Below are 21,270 nucleotides of genomic sequence, written 5' to 3'. Positions count from 1 at the left end.
CAGAACCAATCCTTGAGCCACTGCACTGTGCTGTCTACCTGGGGTTTTCTGTTCCTTATAGTGGCTATTGCCATTGAGCATCAGCTTTTTGAAATTTCCGCATTTATCCAATAAATAATGTCTACTGTGTCAAACACTGTTATATGAAGATGAATAATACTTGATTTAGGGTCCACTGTCTAGTAGGGGAGCCTGTGTGCAGTGACAGAGATCTCTTCCTGGGAAATGCCCAGGTGCTCCATCTAGCCTCAAAAATTTTACTTTCTCTGGCCCTTCTACAATTCCTCTTTTGTTTTTCTTTAGCTTTTTATTAAAATGTAATAAACTTGTAAAATTAAGTTGATCTTTCCTTTTGGGTAGGAGGCTGATGTAGGCTTTCTTACCTGCTACAGAAACAAGGTAAGAGGCATCCATGATGTCAATCCCCAGTGTTTTGGCTCTGGCTACCAGGTGAAAGGTAGGGATGAAGTATGCTAACTGACTGAGGAGAAAAGACCAAGTAAATATGTAGAAGAAAGGATTTCTAAAGAGAGAAATGTCAAACAGTTGTTTGCAGCTCCACGAAATAACCTTATCACTTTCTTCATCACTCTTTAATAACAGTCTGTTCCTGTTAGGCCCATTGTAGAACTCTTCACTTTGATTTTGTGAGACTGTTAAATTTTTGCTAGGTAGTCCAGCCTTCTGCGTAGTACTGTCCTTGATGGTAGACTCTTCTGTCTCATGGCAGTGTGTTTCTGTTGCATGTGCCTCTGGACCATGTGCAGACAAACTGCTGCCTTTATCTTTAATACCAGAATTGTTCTCACTTTTGATATGGATGGGTCTTAAGAGCATACTAGAAGGCACCAAATTCAATGCGATAGCTCCAAATAATATAAGGGCACCTAAATAGGAGGGAGAGATTGAGCAATTAAAAATAGCCTTTCAGTTCACAATACTGTTTTGTGTTCATAGGCTCAGAAGAGGCCCCACTGGCATAGCCCATTAATTCTTGAAAACATTACTTTGTCTCCGATTTGACTTATTAGTCATATACACTGCTGTATCCATGTAATAATGTAGTGCTTTGGAGATAGAAAACCAGAAAGCTGCACCAATAGATGGGATAAAAGGAGAGATGGTGGTTATTTGTGTTAAGGGGGGTAGGGGGGGCAAGTTTTTGGAGGGAGAGGAGAGTGTTTCAAATGCTAAAAAATTAAATAGAAAATTTAAATATCCTGAAGTGAGAGTACAGATTTAGGTACAGAAAAAATAGAATAAGATGAAAGAAATCATTTGGAAACAGCCTTAGAAGAGGGGACAGCTGGCCAGGTGCTATGGCTCATACCTGTAGTCCTAGCATTTTGGGAGGCTGAGGCAGGCAGATCACTTGAGCCCAGGAGTTCAGGACCAGCCTGGGCAACATGGTGAAAACCTGTCTCTACAAGAAATGCAAAAAAATTAATTGATGTGGTGGTGTGCACCTGTAGTCCCAGTTACTTGGGAGGCTGAGGTGGGAGGATCGCTTAGCCTGGGAGGTGGAGGTTGCAGTGAGCCGGTATCATGCCACAGCACTCCAGCCTGAATGACAAAGCGGGAGAGCCTGTCTCAAAAAAAAAAAAGAAAGAAAAAAGCAGGGGGAGGGAGGAAGGCATGGATAGCCTTTCATCCCATGACATTTTTTAGATCTTCCTTAAAAGATGACAGATGCTAATCTTGCCTTTGGAGCTGAATAGTTGCTTGCATTCAGCATGTCCTGATCAAAGCTATGATTTGTATGGTGCTTCTAAAGATAGAATGGGCTATAGGTTCTGCTATCCTATCATGGATTTGTCAGCTGGTCCCATTCACCATGAGACTACTGAATAGTTAGGAAAGATTCAACAAAACTGCCATGTAGATAGCAATAGGCATATGAATACACACATATACATGTATTTTTTCCAGTAGTTTAGGATTATTTTAATCCAAATGTCTTAGTTACAAAGAAAATTGTGAGATGAATCATTTTTTATTCATTTGTGAAAATTTATAGTTGACATTACATAAACTATTAAGGAACATACTCTTTTTACCAAAGTATTTGTTTCTTTTTTATCTATTTCAGTGAGTCCGATGGGGGAGGAGTTTTTTTAAATGCAGATACTTGTCTTAAAGGGAAAATGGGAAAAGTGAGGGTTTTTGATGGGGCGGGGGCGGGGGGGGGGGAGGGAAGGGGGAAGCCTTATTTCCCCAGAAGTATCGCTTTTACTGCAAGCTGTTTCCAGCTGCACGGAATGCCCTCCATCTCCTCAGACATTTGAGCCCTATGGTGAATTCTGAGTTGCTTGTGTGAGCTGGCAAAGCCTGCAAGTATTTCAAGATCTCTTTTGCGTATGTATTCTCCAGGGAAGAGAAGCATGTTTACTTTAGAAATTATGCTCATTTCCTCTCTTGCAATACCTTGTGAAATCGATTGCTCTGAAAGTCTTAACTTCCATTTCTCAAAGGGAGAAAGCTGAACGCTAAATCTTGCACAGTTGATAGTAAATAAACTTAGAATGACGTACCTGTCCAGTCATACAGATCTATCAGGAATTTCGTAAAGGGTGCCAAAAGAAAAGTCAGTCCCATCCCAGAACGGGCAATAGCTGTAGAAAGAGCCAATCGTTTTTTGAAGTATTTGGTAGTTACCACAGCAGCCACTTGGTATAAGAAAGCAGAACCCAAACCTAAAAGAAAAACGTAATAGTTTAGAATCACTCTCACATTAAGTGGCTTGGTAACAGAAAAGATAATCTCCTGGATCCGAGATAATACAGCTAGGCCTTTTGGACCCAGGAACAGTAGAAGGGAAGAGTCCTGTTCCATCTTCTATCTTCTATGGATGGATGCATATATATATATATATATATACACACACACACACAGACACACACACACACACATATTTTGAGACAGGGTCTCACTTTGTCACCCAGACTGGAGTGCAGTGGCACAATCTCGGCTCACAACAGCCTCAGCTTCCTGGGCTCAAGCAATCCTCCCACCTCAGCTTCCCAAATAGCTGGGACTACAGGCATGTGCCACCACTGGCCTGGCTAATTTTTGTATTTTTAGTAGAGATGGGGTTTCACCATGTTGCCCAGGCTGGTCTCGAACTGGACTCAAGCGATCCACCCACTTTGGCCTCCCAAAGTGCTAGGATTACAAGTGTGAGCCACCACTCCTGGCCTTCTATGGTCACATAATTACAATGGACTCACCGGGTAGAAGTCCCATAGTCACACAAAGAAAAGGAATACTTGTGGCCCAGCTGCTGATCAGATATCCACCAGTAACAAGGAAAGCCCCAAGAATGGAGGTAGTTTTCTCTCCAAGTATGTCACAAATAATAGCAACCAGGGGACCTTAAGAGAAGAAAGCAATTCTTAGGTAAATAATGATCTGGCATCCCTTATCCTCTGATGGCGATTTAAATGAATGACAAGGAAAGCAAGAGGACTGTTTACTTTGAAGTATTACGTATTCTTCAAAAAAGATTTTCATATCGGGTTTCTTAATATCACTAGTCCCACACTATTTTAGTTTTTGGAAGGGGAGTTTAAAAGGAAATGTTGATTGTAAGTAAGGTTTGGAGGGGAGATGATTTGAAATGCATTATAGAACCTCCACAAAAAGATTGCATCTAGTGGTCAATGACTAGAATACGGTTGAATCACTTATCTGCTCTTCCACCCTGTTACAGCTCCAAATAAAAGGAGAAGAAATTGGTTCTATAATTTGTTCTGAGGCTGGATGCCATGGCTCTTTAATCCCATACTTTGGGAGGCCAAGGTGGGCAGATCACCTGAGGTCTGGAGTTTGAGACCAGCCTGGCCAACATGGTGAAACCCCATCTCTACTAAAAATACAAAAATTAGCCAGGCATGGTGGCAGGCGCCTGTAATCCCAGCTACTTGGGAGGCTGAAGCAGGAGAGTTGCTTGAACCTGGGAGGCAGAGGTTGCAGTGAGCCGAGATAGCACCACTGCACTCCAACCTGGGCAACAGAGACTGTGTCTCAAAAAAATAAATAAATAAATAAAATTGTTTTGAATATACTTAGATAACTAGAACTTCATGGCCTAACTTCCAGGTTGAGGGTCTAACTCATTGAACCTATATTAAGGCATTAACAGACTGGAAAGGCAATGCATGAAATACTGAATCATGGCATTTAATAATTCTTCAGCTTTCTTTGTTTGAATGCTGATTCTCCCAACTTTGTTACTAAGTCAAGTGGAAGCTAAATATTGCAATTCCTTACTTTCTCAGCGTTACATATCAGTAAATGAACCTTAATTTTAGAAACTGAATTCCTATTCAGTCTTGAATAGGAATCTTGGAATTGCCCTTTGTGGTTCTTCTCCTTAGACAGCAAGCTTATTGCCAGCCTTATACCTGCACAAAAACGAAGAGATGACATGATGGATCCAATCCAACCAATTTGCTCTGAGGTGCCTTCAAACTCTTCTTGAAAGACCACAAAGAAAATTGCAAAAGTCTTGGTCATCCCCATCACAAACACATTCACCTAAATCAAAGCAGACCAGAGTCCAACTCAGGTGGTAAGTGAGCCATTACAGAGGCAATTACAGCTACTAGAAGTTATGATTCCCTCAGCTTACTACTATTTACCAGTTTGCCTTATTGGTTCAGCCTCATTATACATCTTATATTTTATGGGGGAAGTCATTCCTTTTAAAGTAGCTAAGCATTTTAAATGGAAACATCTCATTTAATCCTCATTTCATGGCTTTGGAATAGGCATGCCAATGTTGTGTACCAAATAATTTATACCAAATAAACCACCCAGTGGGTTCATCTTGCCTGCTGCCTAGATACAGCTGATTCATCAAGACAGGAATTGCAATAGAGAAAGAGTTATTCCCACAGAGCCCATTGTGCAAGAGACTGGAGTTTATTAGACCAATCAGTTTCCCCGAGCTTTTGGGGATCAGAGTTTTTAAGGATAATTTGGTGGGTGGGAGGCCAGTGAGTTGGGAGTGCTGATTGGTTGGGTCAGAGATGAAATTCTATCAAAGCTGCCCTTTTGCGCTGAGTCACTTCTGGGTGGAAGGGTGGAGGGGGACCCACAACCAGATGAGCCAGTTTATTAATCTGGGTGGTGCCAGCTGATCCATCAAATGCAGGGTCTGCAAATTATCTCAAGCACTGATCTTAGGTTTCACAATAGTGATGTTATCCCCCGAGCAATTTGGGGAGGGTCAGTCTTGTGGCCTCCAGCTGTATGACTCCTAAACCATAATTTCTAATCTTATGGCTAATGTGTTAGTCCTACAAAGGCAATCTAGTCCCCAGGCAGGAAGGAAGTGTTTTGTTTTTTTTTTTTGGAAAGGGGTGTTAAAAGGAGGTTTTTTTTTTTTTTTTTTTTTTTTGGAAAGGGCTGTTAGTTTCTCTTTCAAAGTTAAGCTATCAACTAAGTTTCCCCCAAAGTTAGTTCAGCCTACACATGGGAATGAACAAGGACAGCTTGGAAGTTAGAAGCAAGATGGAGTTGGTTAGGTCAGATCTCTGTCACTGTAATAATTTTCTCAGTTATAACTTTGCAACAGCAGTTCCAAGATCAGGAAATTGAAGTTTAGAGAGGTAAAAAGTTGCTTAAAATAGGGGTACTGGAACTGAGATTTGAACCCAGATTAGACTGACTCTAGACCTGGCACTCTTTTACTGCCCTCAGTAGCATCTGTTAAAGACAGCTAATTCCAGTTACCTTTGTGGGAGAAAAGTGTTTGTCCAAAAGAGGAATAATTATTCCTGTCAGTTCTTAGATTAGTTTTGATTTAACTCTGCTGCTGAGCTGAGTACCTTCCTTCACTTGATATAGAAATAGGTTGACCATAAAATGTATCATCCAAATTGAGACACTCAAGAGTGAAAAGGGGTGCTTAATTTTGGATTAACTGGGATTTGTGGCCATCTTAAGGTTGGGCCAGGGGCCCCATCCTTTTCTTTCTGCCCCACCTAATCTTCCTTACCTGTACTCCACTAGAATTGCTGCTTTGGAGATGAGGTTTTCTTTCTGTGGAGTATTAACTTTTATTTCTCAGAATTCTAGTTAGCCGGGAGGCTGTTAAGTGCTATTCTTTCTTTCCGTTTTTAAGTAACAGTCATGCTTTATCCCACAGGGGTCTAGAGGGGAACCTAGCCAGGGTTTGCATTCACTCGTAAAGCCCAGGTGTACTCTCTGTCTCCAGGGGTTTGGTAGCGTTGGCTTTTCAAGGCCACTTCTGCTTTCAACCTGGCCATGCATTGCTTATGAACCACAAAACCAGCTGGGCATGGAGGCTCCTGCCTATAATCCTAGTACTTTGGGAGGCCGAGGTGGGTGGATCGCTTGAGCCCAGGAGTTCAAGACCAGCCTGGGCAACATGGCGAAACCCCGTCTCTACAAAAAGTACAAAAAATTAGCTGGGCATAGTGGTATAACACCTGTAGTCCCAGCTACCTGGGAGGGTGAGGTGGGAGGATCACCTGAACCTGGGAGGTCGAGGGTACAGTGAGTAGCGATCACACTACTGCACTCCAGCCTGGGCGACAGTGAGACCTTGTCTCAAAATTAATAATAATAAAAGAACCACAAAGCCTTAGGTTCCCCTTCATTAATTCCACTTTCTCAGCCTGCCTGTTACAGTTCTGTACTCATCTCGCTTGATACCTGCTCCCTGGACAATCATTTACTCTCAAGGTTTTAATTACCACCTGCATACTTATGGTGGTGTAGCTGAACAGGGTTCTGCAATCAGTCTGCCTTAACTTGCATCCAGGCTGTTCTTCCTACTGGGGCGTGACCTTGGGCAAACAACTTCGCACGTCACATGGGTTAAGCTTCCGCTTTTATGATGGGGGAGGCGGCATTGGGGATGAAAATATTACCTAGCTCATAAGACTGTGAAGATTAATTGAGAAAATTCTGATAAAGTACTTAATATTTGGCACTTAACACTCAAACAATTAACTGTGGTTTCCATTCTGCTTTCCCGAGAGCTTCAGACTCCTAATTGTCTACCATATCTTTATAACTTCTGGTCAACTTGTCCAAACATAAACTCATATTTCCCTTATCCTATGCCTACTCTTTTCAGTTTTTTCTATTGGTACCATCCACCCATTCATTTGAAAGACAGATGTGCCTTCTCTTAGACACCTCCCTCCCTCAGCCCCTGCTTTTAAATAATGGTCAAGACCTGCCCCCTTCTTTTCACCCCATCACTACTGGCGATGCTCAGAAATTGCAAAAGTGGTAGTGGTGAGGAAGAAGTCTCTTAATATACTTTTTCCCATTCTGATTTGATAAAAGGAACAAAACTTATTTAGAATGAACAGTGCTATAAACGCCAGGACTATATATTCAAAAGTTAAAAAGACATTTTATCAGGCCCCCATTGAGGCAATTTATAACCATAATTTTCCTCTAAGGCACTTCTGTCAGGCTAGAAATTAGGTTAGAAAATATACACAGATCTCAAATGACTTAGACTTTCTTCTCTCAGTTCATAATAATGTGATGATTGTGTCCTCTCATGAGCAAGGAATAATACAGTGCATCATTCTGTAAAGTAAACTTCCTTTTGTTCTATGGACGTGGGTTCTGTGCTGGTGTCTAGAGGATGTTGACCTCTATATTCTTAGCTACCTAAATTTAGCTAGCTACTGGTCCCCCAGTTCAGAGCTTTTCATCTCTGGTCTGTCCTTGGTGTCTGCGTGTAGCAGCAGTGAATGGTTAGGACTTGTCTCTAATAACTGGGTCCGTGTCCACTATGTATCAAGAAGACCAAGGGCAGAGCCTTTGCACCTACCATGCTTCCCGTCCCTTAACTTGAAGTCTTCCAACTTTGTTTCAGTTTTGACTCAAAGATATTAAAAATCTCTCCCAAGGTCTAGGTTTTTCCTTAGTTAATTTAGCAGACTACATAAATCTGCATTATTCTACATAATCCCATGTCTTAGACCAAGCTTGGTGGGTTTTAGTTCTGTTACCAGAGTCCACATCATACATTGTAAATGGCTCACTCCAAAATAAAGCAAAAACCCTGGAACTTCTCCAGTCCCCTCATTTTCTTTTTGTTTTTAAGAGCAGTTAATTGGGTTGAACCTGGCAGGAACACCTTAAGCAGGACTTCCCCCACACCCCACCTCCAATAAGAGCTTCCTCACTAGATCATTTTAATTATTGTCTGGGAAAGGAGTTGGATCAGCCTCAGTGACTTATTTTCAATACAGGCACCAGGCTTTGTCAGAGTTAGTTTTATCTAATAACAACTTCTTATCCTGCGTCCTTTTCTAGTATCACCCTAGCTCCTCCTGACCTTCACAGGCAAACTTCTGTAAAAAATAGTCTATTAGGTATCTCCACTTTCTGTCATTCTGCTACTCCACTGAAAACTAAAGTTCACTACCTTTGGCCCCCACTGCTCCACTGTACTAGCTCTTATCAAGGTTATTAGATTTCTTTGTTGCTAAACCAATAGAGTCTTGTTATTTCTCTCCTATTTGACCTCTCAGTAGCATCTGCTGGTCACATTTCTCTGAAATGCAAATCTAGCACATCCCTGCTTAATTTTTCTCATTAGCTTCTCATAGCCTCAAGAGCCATTCTCATCTCTTCAGTTTCATCAACTATCCCCTTCATCCTTATTTGTTTATTCATAAATGTGTGCAGCTATCAATTCATCCATCCATCTATCCATCCACCAACAGTATTTTACTGAGTGCCTACTATGTTCCAGGCTGTATACTGGCACTGGGCTTACGGTAATGAGCATATACTCATGAGCAATGCAGACATAGACCCTGCCCCCATGGAACATTCAGTCTAGTAAGACAGACTGAATACAGAAAACAGTCATACAAATATATAAAGTGTGGTAAGTTGGTTAGAATGAATCTCTCTCTTTTTTTTTAAGTAGGAAGCTCCCAAAGAACATTGTTATTTTTCACTTACTAGGAGCTCATCTGTTATAGAAAAGAACAGTTGTAAGTCATACAGAAACAAAAGCACAGTCATTCAAGTATCCACATTACAACAGTGGGGGATTAGCCCCTGAATTTATTGTTAACATTTTGAGGATCCAGTGCATTTTTTGTGCTTAGTAAGCAGTATCACACCCTAAAAGTGGGACAGTGTTTATTAATCTGGTTATTAGATGGTTTTTCCTATCAGCAACTAAATTGATCAAAAACCATTCTATCCTCAGAGGATAATGTAGAAAAAGTCAGGGTGGTTACTGGGGAGAAAGGCAGGAGAATTAGAGATCCTCACCAACAGTGCCTATTCTGCAAAGCCTATGATTTAGGGAGGTGGCCCAGCCCCAGGAAGGGCTCTCAGACTTAGGGCATCCTTTAGTTTCCCTATTAGTAACATTTCTAGGGGGAAAATGAGATTCCCCTAAAATAACATATTCTAGGGGGAAAATGAGATTGTTTAGTACTGAAGCTAATGTTTAGCAAGTACTACTATTATGTGTTAAGAGTTTTGTATTACATAAATCCTGGCTGGGGACCTCTGCCCCTATCTTGTCTAGCACGAGGGAGGAGGCCTGATGTTTTCCCACCATCCTATTTGTAGAATTCTTAGATATCTGCATGTGAACTATAGGATTATTAGAAGGCACCAAGACCTGTGCTACCTTTCCCCGTGAGCTGCTTACTGTAGGGCTGAGTAGGGGGGAAGTGTCGGCAAGAAAAGGGTGTTTTTTTTTTTAGTGCATCTCAAAGTTAATAGAACTCTGGAAACACTTAAGAATTGTGCAGCTGGTGCCACTCTCTGGAGAGCTGTGTGGGGCATAGCTGGGGTTCACCAACATTCTGGAATGGGCATGCTGATGATGCAGATCACCACTGTCACACCTCAACCCCTGGGAGGGTGAGGGAAAGAAGTTAATTTAAAAAATGGAATGCCTCATCTAGTTGCTTATGGGTAAAGGAGAATAATCAGACTCCCCCTTCAAAATCTTGTCCTCCCTTTCCAAACACATCGGAAATATAGACAGCATAAACTACAGTTAGTGGGGATGGATTGGGAAGTAGACAGCAGGCCAAACAGAGGAAATGTCCCCACCCCTTATCAGTGGAAGGGGCTGTGCCCACAGTGTTCTATCTATGCTGGGCTGAACTGGGGAGATCACCCCCAGAGCACTTTTTAGCACCTCCCAGTGCTACTTTTGGGTTGGTTAAAAGTATGATTGTCCCCAAACCCTAACTGCCATGCAGCCAGTACAGAACTGCTGATTGTGACTGAGCATTCTCAGGTTTAAGAGATGATAGGAAGAGTAGATGACTGGATTCAGGAACACTTCTGTTTGTTTGTTTTGAGAGAGTCTCTCATGGTTGCCTAGGCTGCAGTGCAGTGGCACGATCTTGGCTCACTTCAATCTCCACCTCCTGATTTCAAGCAATTCTCCTGCCTCAGCCTCCCAAGTAGCTGGGACTACAGGTGCATGCCACTGCACTCAGCTAATTTTTGTATTTTTGTAGTGATCGGGTTTCACCATGTTAGCTAGGCTGGTCTCGAACTCCTGACTTCAAGTGATCCGCACACCTAGGCCTCCCAAAGTGCTGGGATTATAGGCGTGAGCCCCCACACCCAGCCCAGGAACATTTCCGCTTTTGCTCTAGGGGCATTTTCAACTTTCTCCTGGGTTCGGCATGGGCCTCTGACTTTAGCAGTTTTTGGCAGCTCCTGGCCTTGTTCCTGCCCACCCCTCCACTCAGATGCCAAAGATTTCCTAAGTGATCCTATTCGTAGGCAGCTCTGAGCCTTTCTCCAGAAAGCCTGCTTTTAGGCAATAGGAAAGGGGGAAAAAAGCGAATTCTTACCAGGAAAAAATGAATCACAATCATCCATCCCCATCCTCCATCCAGGGTTTTAGTGTAAGGTTGGACCTTCCCCTCCCTCTTCAGCATGATGCCTCTTCTATTTTAAATGCAGAAGATCCCTGTGATAAATCCAAGACAGTTGATTCAGTGGACCAGAAACTAATCTAAACTTTTAAACTTTTTATCTGAAAGGGAACGTTCATACATTGTTGGTGGGAATGCAAATTAGTTCAGCCACTGTGCAACGCAGTTTGGAGATTTCTGAAAGAACCAAAAATTGAACTACCATTTGACCCAGTAATCCCATTCCTGGGTATATACCCAAAGGAAGATAAATTGTTCTACCAAAAAGCCACATGCACTTTTATGTTCACTGCAGCATTATTCACAATAGCAAAGACATGGAATCAACCTACGTGCTCATCAACAGTGGGTTGGATAAAGAAAATGTGATACATAGACACCATGGAATACTACACAGCCACCATAAAAAAGAACAAAATCATATCCTTTCCAGCAATATGGATGCAGCTGGAGACCATTATCTTGAGCAAATTGATGCAGAAACAACCAAATACTGCATGTTCTCACTTATAAGTGGGAGCTAAAAATTGGGTACATATGGACATAGAGGGGAACCACAGACACTGGGGACTACAAGATAGGGAGGGAGGAGGGTTGAAAAACTCCCTATTGGATGCTATGCTCACTATCTGGGTGAGGGGTTCAATTATACTCCAAATCTCAGCATCACACAATATGCCTTTGTAACAAACCTACACATGTACCCCCTGAATCTAAAATAAAAGTTGAAATTTAATACAAAACAGAAAAAAAACCTTTTTCCCTATGATATAAAACCACTTGTAATTTTTTTTTTAACCCCTCAGTTACAGATGAAGTCTGCCTGATGCAACTAAGGACTTAGTTACCTGGAAAGCCTGATCTCAGTGACTGTGGGGTGGCCACTCCTAGAACTGTACTCAGTGTCCCTCCCCCCAGGTCTGCAAGCCAGTTTCTTGGAGAAGCTGTGCGTCACCCTGCTGGTCCTCCGGGTGAACGCTTAAGAGAAATAGAAAGGGAAGGCGAGCCTTGAGTTTAGGAATTCTCCTTAGAAAACATTTGCTAAATGTAAATATTTTTGGAGCTAAACAGACATGACAACGAAATGCGATACCCGCTTATTGAATATATCCTAGATCAGAAAAAAAAGTTGTAAAAGACAGTTTGTGGGGACAATTGGGGAAATTTGAATATGGACTGTATAATACAGAATACTGTACCAAGGTTAACCTCTTGGAACCTCTTCCACAAGAGAATATTCTTAGGAGATACATGCTGAAGTATTCAGGAGTAACATGACACTATGCTACCTTCTCCCAATCGGTTCCGTAAAATAAACAAGTGTATATAAAGAATGATAGCAAAAAGAAAATGTAAATGTTCTGAGGAAGGGGGAACAGTACTCATTATTTCCCCTGTCGGGTCGAAGGCTGACTGTTTCTAACTGGAAAGGAAAGTCAGCTGGCAGGGTATGCGGAATGGCCATCTGGTGAGCAGGCTGGGTGGGGAGAGATGCCAGTCGTTGTTAGAAAACCAACCCAGCACACAGTCCCATTCCCATCTTACCTTTGATGTGGTGTTCAGCAAAGAAATCCTCCACAGATGGGGCAATTAAGGAAGAAAAATAAATTACACCGTTTTCTGGAATGTTACTCTTTTTCTAAGGCATTTCATTTTGCTGCATTGTGAAAACAAGTGAGCATTGTAAGAGCCAAGGAGGGCTCAGACGATTTAGGCCCTCCTGCTAGTGGACTTTACTTCCTGAGGGGAGGAGGAAAGACTGTGATTTGATGTCATCTCAGGCCCTCCCTCCACCCACAGTCACTTAGAAGGTAGAATTTTTTGCCGCAGGCTCAAAAGCAAGCATGAAGTAAACTAAGTGGAAAGTCCTTTTGGCGACTATGCTCAGGGCAGGGGGATGGGGCTCCAGAGCTCTCATACACTTGTCTTCAAATTTCCTCAGGGAACTTCTCACAACATGCTTATTTTACAGGAGAATATAAAACTCCTGGATGGGTGGCGAGAGAGGCATTTCCTGGGCCACAAACAGAAATCTTCAGTAAGCTCAACCCATTCGTGTGGCCTTTTGTATATTGACTAAAGATTCTGGTTACTAATTTGGGGTTTCAGACCCCATTTTAATTGCATTTTTGAGATCTGATTACCTCAACCACCTCCTGCAAAAGACGTATGCTCGTAGTAATTTTAATGAGATTGTTTTTTATTATATTTTGGAAATGGTTAAGGCTGAGACCCCTAGAAAATTACTGGGATAATTCAACTTTCTCTTCCCATTTCCTCCCTCTACCCTCCACATAAAACAAAACAAAACAAACAAGTCAAATGGGAAATTGTCTTTCGTCTCCCACACCAATATTCCAGATTTTAAACCAGAGTATATTTTAGACGAAAGGATGCGTTTTTAGTTTTATCTGGAAAATCTGCACATATTTATGCATGTTCCTTTTTAAGAAGCAAGAGGCTTCTCAGATGCTTAAAATCAAACTCTATAATACTTTTTGATTAAAGTGCTTGCAGAAGGACAGCTTAGTGGTTTGGGAGGGTGCCCTGTGAGTGTAAGCATGGAAGGATTATGCAGTTACATGATGCTGGTGGCAAGGATCAAATAAACATTCAACAGGAGAAAACCCAAAGAGAGAAGGCTTTTTGCTTTTCAGAGAGCTGTTTGTAATTATGAATACACTCTAGACAACAATTTTTTTTTTTTGAGACAGAGTCTCACTCTGTCGCCCAGGCTGGAGTGCAGTGGTGCAATTTCGGTTCACTGCAAACTCTGCCTCCCGTGTTCAAGTGATTCTCCTGCCTCAGTCTCCCAAGTACCTGGTACTACAGGCGCATACCACCACGCCCAGCTAATTTTTTGTATTTTAGTAGAAACGGGGTTTCACCATGTTGCCCAGGCTGGTCTCAAACTCCTGAGCTCAGGCAATCCGCCTGCCTTAGCCTGCCAAAGTGCTGGGATTACAGACGTAAGCCACCGTGGCCAGCCTGAAAACATTTTTTAGTAAACAAGACTGATTTATTTATTTTTTTGGTGGCACGCTTGTTGCTCTTTTAAAGCAGGGCTATCTATGATTTCTTTTTTTCTTGAGACAGGGCCTGCTCTATTGCCCAGGCTGGAGTCAGTGGCATAATCATGGTTTACTGCAGCCTTGACCTCCCCAGCTCAAGCAATCCTCCTACCTCAGCCTCCTGAGTAGCTGGGACTACAGGCATGCACCACCATGCTCAGCTAATTAATTTTTTTTTTTTTTAAGAGATGGGGGTTTCACTCTGTTGCCCAGGCTGTTTGCGATGTCCTGGGCTCAAGCGATCCTCCCATCCTGACCTCCCAAAGTATTAGGATTACAGGCATAAACCACTGTAAGGAGCCAGCTATCCATAATTCTAATCACAGGATGAAATGATGCTAGGCTATATATATATTTTTCTTACACACACACAGGAATATATATATACACACATATACATATAGGAACATATACAACTGGGAACTTAGTTTTCAGGAGGGTTCCTACCATTCCTTAAATGATAATAGTGAATCATTGTGCCTAACCTATGTAAACAATACATTATATATGTGTGTATATATATTCCTATTCATCTTTGTCTTATAATAGGCTTTATATTGATAGAGAACTCTGATGCTAATGCCTGGGGTCAGATTTGAAATGCGGCAGAACAGCAAGTCATTCATAGAGGCCAAGAGGGCAGCAAAGTAATCAGAGATGAACTTCAAACATACGTTTCATAGAGGCACATGAACAGAAATGCAGGCTTGGTGATAATCTCAATTTTGTCAGTTTTTAAGCCCGTAGACTCTGGGCAATTTACTCTCTTTGAGTCTGTTTCTAAAACTCTAAAGCGTAGCTAATATTTTGCAAGGTTGTTGTGAGGATTAACAATATATAATGTAAGATGACTGCACATTGGACCTACTATTGGTACTTGGTTCATGAAAAATAATTTTTGTTAGTCAAATGAGGCCTAATAGCAAGAAGAAATAATTCTTAAGCCACCTTTGGGATATTAGTTAACATTTTGGCATCTGTACCCAATTGTCTTAATAAAGCTTGTAGGGTCTTTAACGAAACATAAACAATTCCCTCAACTTCTAACCTTTTAACTCTTGGCCCTAAAGCTATTCAGCAAGAATGCAGCATGATTTGGCAATCACCACTATTACCCTCATCCCACTGTCAAACATAGCCAGCCCAGGAATAATTTTTAACACTTATGGATTTAGATTTTAATAAGCTTTACCAACTAGAATTAAGATACTTTATTTTTAGTTGACTCTCTCCTTGCCCTCATTCAATCCTTGTTCAGAAAAGAGTTAACATCGCTGGCCTGAGATTCCTATTCTTTGAAAGGCCTGTTTACATGGTTGGCCTTTGGCTGGCAACTGGGAACTTAGATTTCAGGAGGGTTCCTACCATTCCTTAAATGATAATAGTGAATCATTGTGCTTAAACTATGTAAACAATACAATTTTTATGCTGAACATTTGCTTTTTTTTCGGGAGCTTGGAATTTTGATATGTGCTAGGCAGAGAGGGTACTTTGGTGACCAGCCCCCTTGGGCACTGAGTCTCTACTAAGCTTTCTGGATTGGCAACATTTCACACATGTTGTTACAACTCATTGCTGGAGGAATTAACTGCATCCTGTGTATCTTCACTAATAGAAGAATTCTTGCAAGCTTCTGCCTGGTTTCTTCTGGACTTTGCCCCATCCTCCTTTTGCCTTTGTTGAGTCAGCTTTGTATCCTTTCACTTTAATAAACCATGTAAGTACAACAACTAAATGCTCAGTCCTGTGAGTCATCCTAGTGAATTATCAAACCTGAGGGGTTGAATGAGTCTGGGTTCTCGAGAAAGAACAGAATATTCTCCAGAGCAAGAACCAGTGATGGGGGAGGAGATACTAAGGTTGATTTACTATGAGAATTGACTCACATGATTATGGAGACTGAAAAGCCTGCACTCTGGTCAGCAAGCGGGACACTCAAGAGAGTTGATGGTGTAGTTCCAGTCTGAGTCCAGAAGCCTGAAAACCAGAAGTGCTGATGGTGTAAGTTTTAGTCTGAGAGGGCCTGAGAACCAGGAGAGCCATTTGTGTAAGTTCCATTCTGAGTTTGAGTCCAAACTCAGGAGAAGACTGATGTCCCGACTCCAAGACAGTCAGGCAGTGAGAAATTCTTTCTTAGCCTTTTATTCTATTCAGGCCTTTAATGGATTGCATGAGTTCCACTCACATTGGGGAGGGCAGTCTTCTTCAGTCTACTGATTCAAATGCTGATCTCATCCAGAAACACCTTCACAGTTACACCCCAAAATAATGTCTAGCCAAATACCTGAGCATCCCATAGCCCAGCCAAGCTGACACATGAAATTAACTATTATAGAAGTGTCCTGGGACTCCCTCATACAAGCATACTTCAGCTTTGGCTCTGTACAGACTAGAAAATGAGACTTTTCCAGCCTCAAGCTCTTTCCAGCACATCTTATGTTTCATCGATAAATTGGATACATTACATCCTACCTCAAAGGGTGCTGTGAAGAATAAATGAGAATGTACGTTCATTTATTTCATTCAATAAAAACAATTGCTTCCTATGTGCCAGACGCTGTGCCAGAGGGGGATATGTGGTAGACACAGGGTGGCATGAGATCTGGCCCAAGGGGTTAGCAGGGCCTGAATTATGCAGGGGTTGGGAGGTCATGGTTAGAACTTAATTTTTTTTTTTTTTTTTTTTTTTTTGAGACAGGGTCTCGCTCAGTCACAGCCCAGGCTGGAGTGCAATGGCACAATCTCATCTCACTGCAACCTCCGCCTCCTGGGTTCAAGTGATTCTTGTGCCTCATCCTCCTGAGTAGCTGGGATCATGTGCACCACCACACCCAGCTAATTTTTTTGGATATTTAGTAGAAATGGGATTTCACCATATTGGCCAGGCTGGTCTCGAACTCTGGACCTCAAGGGATCTGCCCCTCTCGGCCTCCCAGAGTGCTAGGATTACAGGCATGAACCGCTGTGCCCAGCCATAACTTTTTAATTCTAAATGCAATGGGAGGCTGTTCGTGGTGGCTCATACCTATAATCCCAGTGTGCCCGGAATTGGTGGGTTCTTGGTCTCACTCACTTCAAGAATGAAGCCGCAGACCCTGGCCGTGAGTGTTACAGTTCTTAAAGGTGGCGTGTCTGGAGTTTGTTCCTTCTGATGTTCAGATGTGTTCAGAGTTTCTTCCTTCTGGTGGGTTCGTGGTCTCGCTGGCTCAGGAGTGAAGCTGCAGACCTTCGCCGTCAGTGTTACAGCTCATAAAGACAATGTAGACCCAAAGAGTGAGCAGTAGCCAGATTCATTGCAGAGAGAAAGAACAAAGCTTCCACAGTCTGGAAAGAGACCACACGAGTTTGCCACTCACTGCTGGCTCAGGCAGCCTGCTTTTACTCTCTTATCTGGCCCCACCCACATCCTGCTGATTGGTCCATTTTACAGAGAGCCGATTGGTCTGTTTTACAGAGAGGTGATTGGTCCGTTTTGACAGGGTGCTGATTGGTGCGTTTACAATCCCTGAGCTAGACACAAAAGTTCTCCACATCCCCACTAGATTAGCTAGATACAGGGTGTCGATTGGTGTATTTACAAACCCTGAGCTAGACACAGAGTGCTGATTGGTGCATTTACAAACCCTGAGCTAGACACAGAGTGCCCATTGGTGCATTCACAATCCCTTAGCTAGACGTAAAGATTCTCCAAGTCCCCACCAGATTAGCTAGATACAGAGTGCTGATTGGTGCATCCACAAACCCTGAGCTAGACACAGGGTGCTGATTGGTGTGTTCACAAACCTTGAGCTAGACACAGAGTGCTGATTGGTGCACTTACAATCCCTTAGCTAGACATAAAGGTTCTCCAAGTCTCCACTAGACTCAGGAGGCCAGCTGGCCTCACCCAGTGGATCTCGCACTGGGGCCGCAGGTGGAGCTGCCCACCAGTCCAGTGTGGTGCGCGCAGTCCTCAGCCCTTGGGCGGTGGTTGGGACCGGGCGCCGTGGAGCAGGGGGCAGTGCTCGTCGGGGAGGTTCAGGCCGTGCAGGAGCCCACAGCCGGCCATGGGGGTAGACTCAGACATGGCGGGCTGCAGGTTCCAAGCCCTGCCCCGCGGGGAGGCAGCTAAGGCCTGGCGAGAAATCGAGTGCAGCGCCGGTGGGCCAGCACTGCTGGGGGACCCCGCGCACCCTCCGCAGCTGCTGGCCTGGGTGCTAAGCCCCTCACTGCCCGGGGCCGGCAGGGCTGGCGGGCCGGCCTCTCCGAGTGCGGGGCCCGCCAAGCCCACACCCACCCGGAACTCTAGCTAGCCCGCAAGCGCCGCGCACAGTTCCGGGTCCCGCCCGTGCCTCTCCCTCCACACCTCCCCGCAAGCCGAGGGAGCCGGCTCCAGCCTCGGCCAGCCCAGAGAAGGGCTCCCACGGTGCAGCGGCGGGCTGAAGGGCTCCTCAAGCACTGCCAGAATGGGTGCCGAGGCCAAGGAGGCACCGAGAGCAAGCGAGGGCTGCATGGGCTGCCAGCACGCTGTCACCTCTCACAGGCACTTTGAGAGGCCAAGGTGAGTGGATCAGTTGAGGCCAGGAGTTTGAAACCAACCTGGCCAACATGGCGAAACCCTGTCTCTATGCAAAAATTAGCCAGGTGTTGTGGTGCATGCCTGTAATCCCAGCTACTTGGGACACTTGAGGCACGAGAAGCGCTTCGACCTGGGAGGAAGAGGGTTGCAGAGAGCTGAGATAGTGCCACTAGGCCCCAGCCTGGGTGACAGAGTGACACTCTATGTCAAATAAATAGATAAATAAATAAATAAATGTGAATGCAATGAGAGGCTCCTTAGGGGAGGTTTAGCATTGTGCCTGGTAAACAGCAAGCACTCAATACATGCTTGCTATTAAGGATTACCACCAAGATGCCCTGTCAACATCTAAAATCAAACCCAGTCATCTTTTCGCTGTTATTAAGTTCACTGCTTTTTTCTAAGACACCCAGTTCTATCGCCTAGACTAGAAAATTCAATCATCTTTAATTCTTCATTCTCCTTTATTCCCTTTCTGCCAAATTTTTTAATTTAATTTTATTTTTTTGAGATCGCATTTTGCTTTTGTTGCCCAGGCTGGAGTGCAATGGCGCGATCTCACTGCAACCTCCCTCTCCTGGGTTCAAGCAATTCTCCTGCCTCAGCCTCCCGAGTAGCTGGGATTACAGGCATGCGCCACCATGCCCAGCTAATTTTGTATTTTTAGTAGAGATGGGGTTTCTCCATGTTGGTCAGACTGGTCTTGAATTGCCGACCTCAAGTGATCCACCCGCCTCAGCCTCCCAAAGTGCTGGGATTACAGGCGTGAGCCACCGCGCCCGGCCTAATTTGCTTTTTTTGTCTCTTACATTTGATCCTGAGCTAATCATCTTGTGGAGCCTATTTCTTCTCTAAAATGGGGATAATACCTTGTAAGATTGAGGATCAAATGAGGTAAATGAATGTAAATTGCTTAGCATGTGGCAAAAACTCACTAAAGATTCACTGTTATTACTTTGGGCTAGGAACTGGAGATACATAGATGAACAAAAGGAAGCTCACCTTGAAAAAAATGAGCTCTTTCTACAAATTAATTTTGTTTTTCTTTGAGATGGAGTCTCACTCTGTCACCCAGGCTGGAGTGCAGTGGTGCAATCTTGGCTCACTACAACGTCCGCCTCCCGGGCTCAAGCGATTCTCCTGCCTCAGCCTCTCAAAGTAGCTGGGATTGTAGGTGCTTGCCACCACACCCAGCTAATTTTTATATTTTTAGTGGAGATGGGGTTTCACCAGGTTGACCAGGCTGGTCTTGAACTCCTGACCTCAGATGATCCAGCTGCCTCGGCCTCCCAAAGTGCTGGGATTATAGGCGCGAGCCACGGTGCCTGGCCACTACAAATTAATCTTAAAACTCCACCTTTACTCTCACCTGCTCCAAAATCCAATCTGCTAATAGGATAAAGCCTAGATTTCTTAAAAAGCAGATATTCAGTTTCCTTGAGTTAGCTGCCCTACCTTTCAGCTTTTTCACTTCCTACCTCACAGACCAAACTAAGGCATTTGCTATTACATATTCCTTTTGGTTTATCCACTCTTCACACTGCCATTTCCTCTTGCTGGAAACCCCATATTCCTTTTACTGCAAGCATCCATTCATTCTATCTTTGGAGGCTCAGTTCATACTACAAAACTCCTTTGTGGGGCCAGGCATGGTTGCTCACACCTGTAATCCCAGCACCTTGGGAGGCCGAGGCGGGAGGATTGCTTGAGGTCAGGAGTTCAAGACCAGCCTGGGCAACACAGCAAAACCCTGTCTCTACTAAAAGTACAAAAATTAGCCAGACGTGGTGGTGTGCGCCTGTAGCCCCAGCTACTCGGGAGGCTGAGGCACAAGAATCTCTTACACCTGGGAAAGCAGAGGTTGCAGTGAGTCAAGATTGTGTCCCTGTACTCCAGCCTGGGCGATAGAGCAGGACCCTGTCTCAAAAACAAAAAAATAAAGAAAACCTCTTGTACTAGTTATATACTCATCTATTCAGCAATTATTCAGTGCCTACTCTGTTCTAGGAACTGTTCTAGGTGCTTAAGATATATATGTAAATAAGACTAAGGGGCTGGGTGCGGTGGCTCACGCCTGAAATCCTAGCACTTGGGAAGCCGAGGCAGGTGGATCGTTTGAGGCCAAGAGTTTGAGACCAGCTGGCCCAACATGGCAAAACACTGTCTCTACTAAAAATACAAAAATTAGCTGGGCGTGGTGGCGTGTACCTGTAGTCCCAGCTACTCAGGAGGCTGAGGCACAAAAATCACTTGAACCCGGGAGGCGGAGGTTGCAGTGAGCCGAGATTGTGCCACTGCACTCCAGCCTGGGTCACAGAGCGAGACTGTCTCAAAAAAAAAAAAAAAAAAAAAAAAGACAAAGCTTTTGCCCTCAAAGTGTGTACATTATTGGGGAAATCAGACATAAAACAACATGTATGTCAGGTATTAATAAGTATGGTGAAGACCATACATATATATCCCATTTATTAAAGTACAAGCTCAAGGGCTGGAGCTATGTCTTACTAAAAATCTTTGCTTTCTCACATAGCACCTTATATTTGTAGATGCTTAATATTTTTGGATAAATAATATCCTGGAGGTTTTTATACTGTCAAATGTTAAATCGCTAGAGCAACAGAACTACATTCAAGTTCAACAAATCAGTCTTTTGTGCCTGCTTGTGCACAATTCCGTTGAGAACTATAAAGGTTGAAGCGAACCTTTTTTTTTTTTT

The 21,270-nt window shown here is 43.4% G+C and overlaps 1 protein-coding gene across 5 annotated transcripts in view; it reads right to left on the bottom strand.

The window, feature by feature from the left end:
- The window catches only part of SLC16A4 (solute carrier family 16 member 4), a 28,747-nt gene extending 15,537 nt beyond the window's left edge, over positions 1–13,210 (bottom strand). The window contains exons 1-6 of one of the 5 annotated variants that reach the window (XM_016925853.4): positions 12,471–12,667; positions 10,842–10,960; positions 4,404–4,536; positions 3,228–3,371; positions 2,532–2,693; positions 384–887 (exon numbers count right to left, since the gene is read on the bottom strand). In XM_016925853.4, the coding sequence (XP_016781342.1) occupies positions 384–887; positions 2,532–2,693; positions 3,228–3,371; positions 4,404–4,536; positions 10,842–10,928 (1,030 nt within the window). In that variant the 5' untranslated portion in view covers positions 10,929–10,960; positions 12,471–12,667. Of the gene's footprint in view, positions 1–383; positions 888–2,531; positions 2,694–3,227; positions 3,372–4,403; positions 4,537–10,841; positions 10,961–12,470 lie in introns of all 5 variants that reach the window. The other 4 variants (XM_016925855.4, XM_016925854.4, XM_063798581.1 and 1 more) reach the window with 4 other exon arrangements.
- Positions 13,211–21,270: the final 8,060 nt, after the last annotated feature.

Source organism: Pan troglodytes, chromosome 1, assembly GCF_028858775.2.
Source record: "Pan troglodytes isolate AG18354 chromosome 1, NHGRI_mPanTro3-v2.0_pri, whole genome shotgun sequence".
Classification (NCBI taxonomy): domain Eukaryota; kingdom Metazoa; phylum Chordata; class Mammalia; order Primates; family Hominidae; genus Pan; species Pan troglodytes.
Note: the sequence above shows the minus strand (reverse complement) of the source record. Positions and strands in the feature narration are given on the sequence as shown.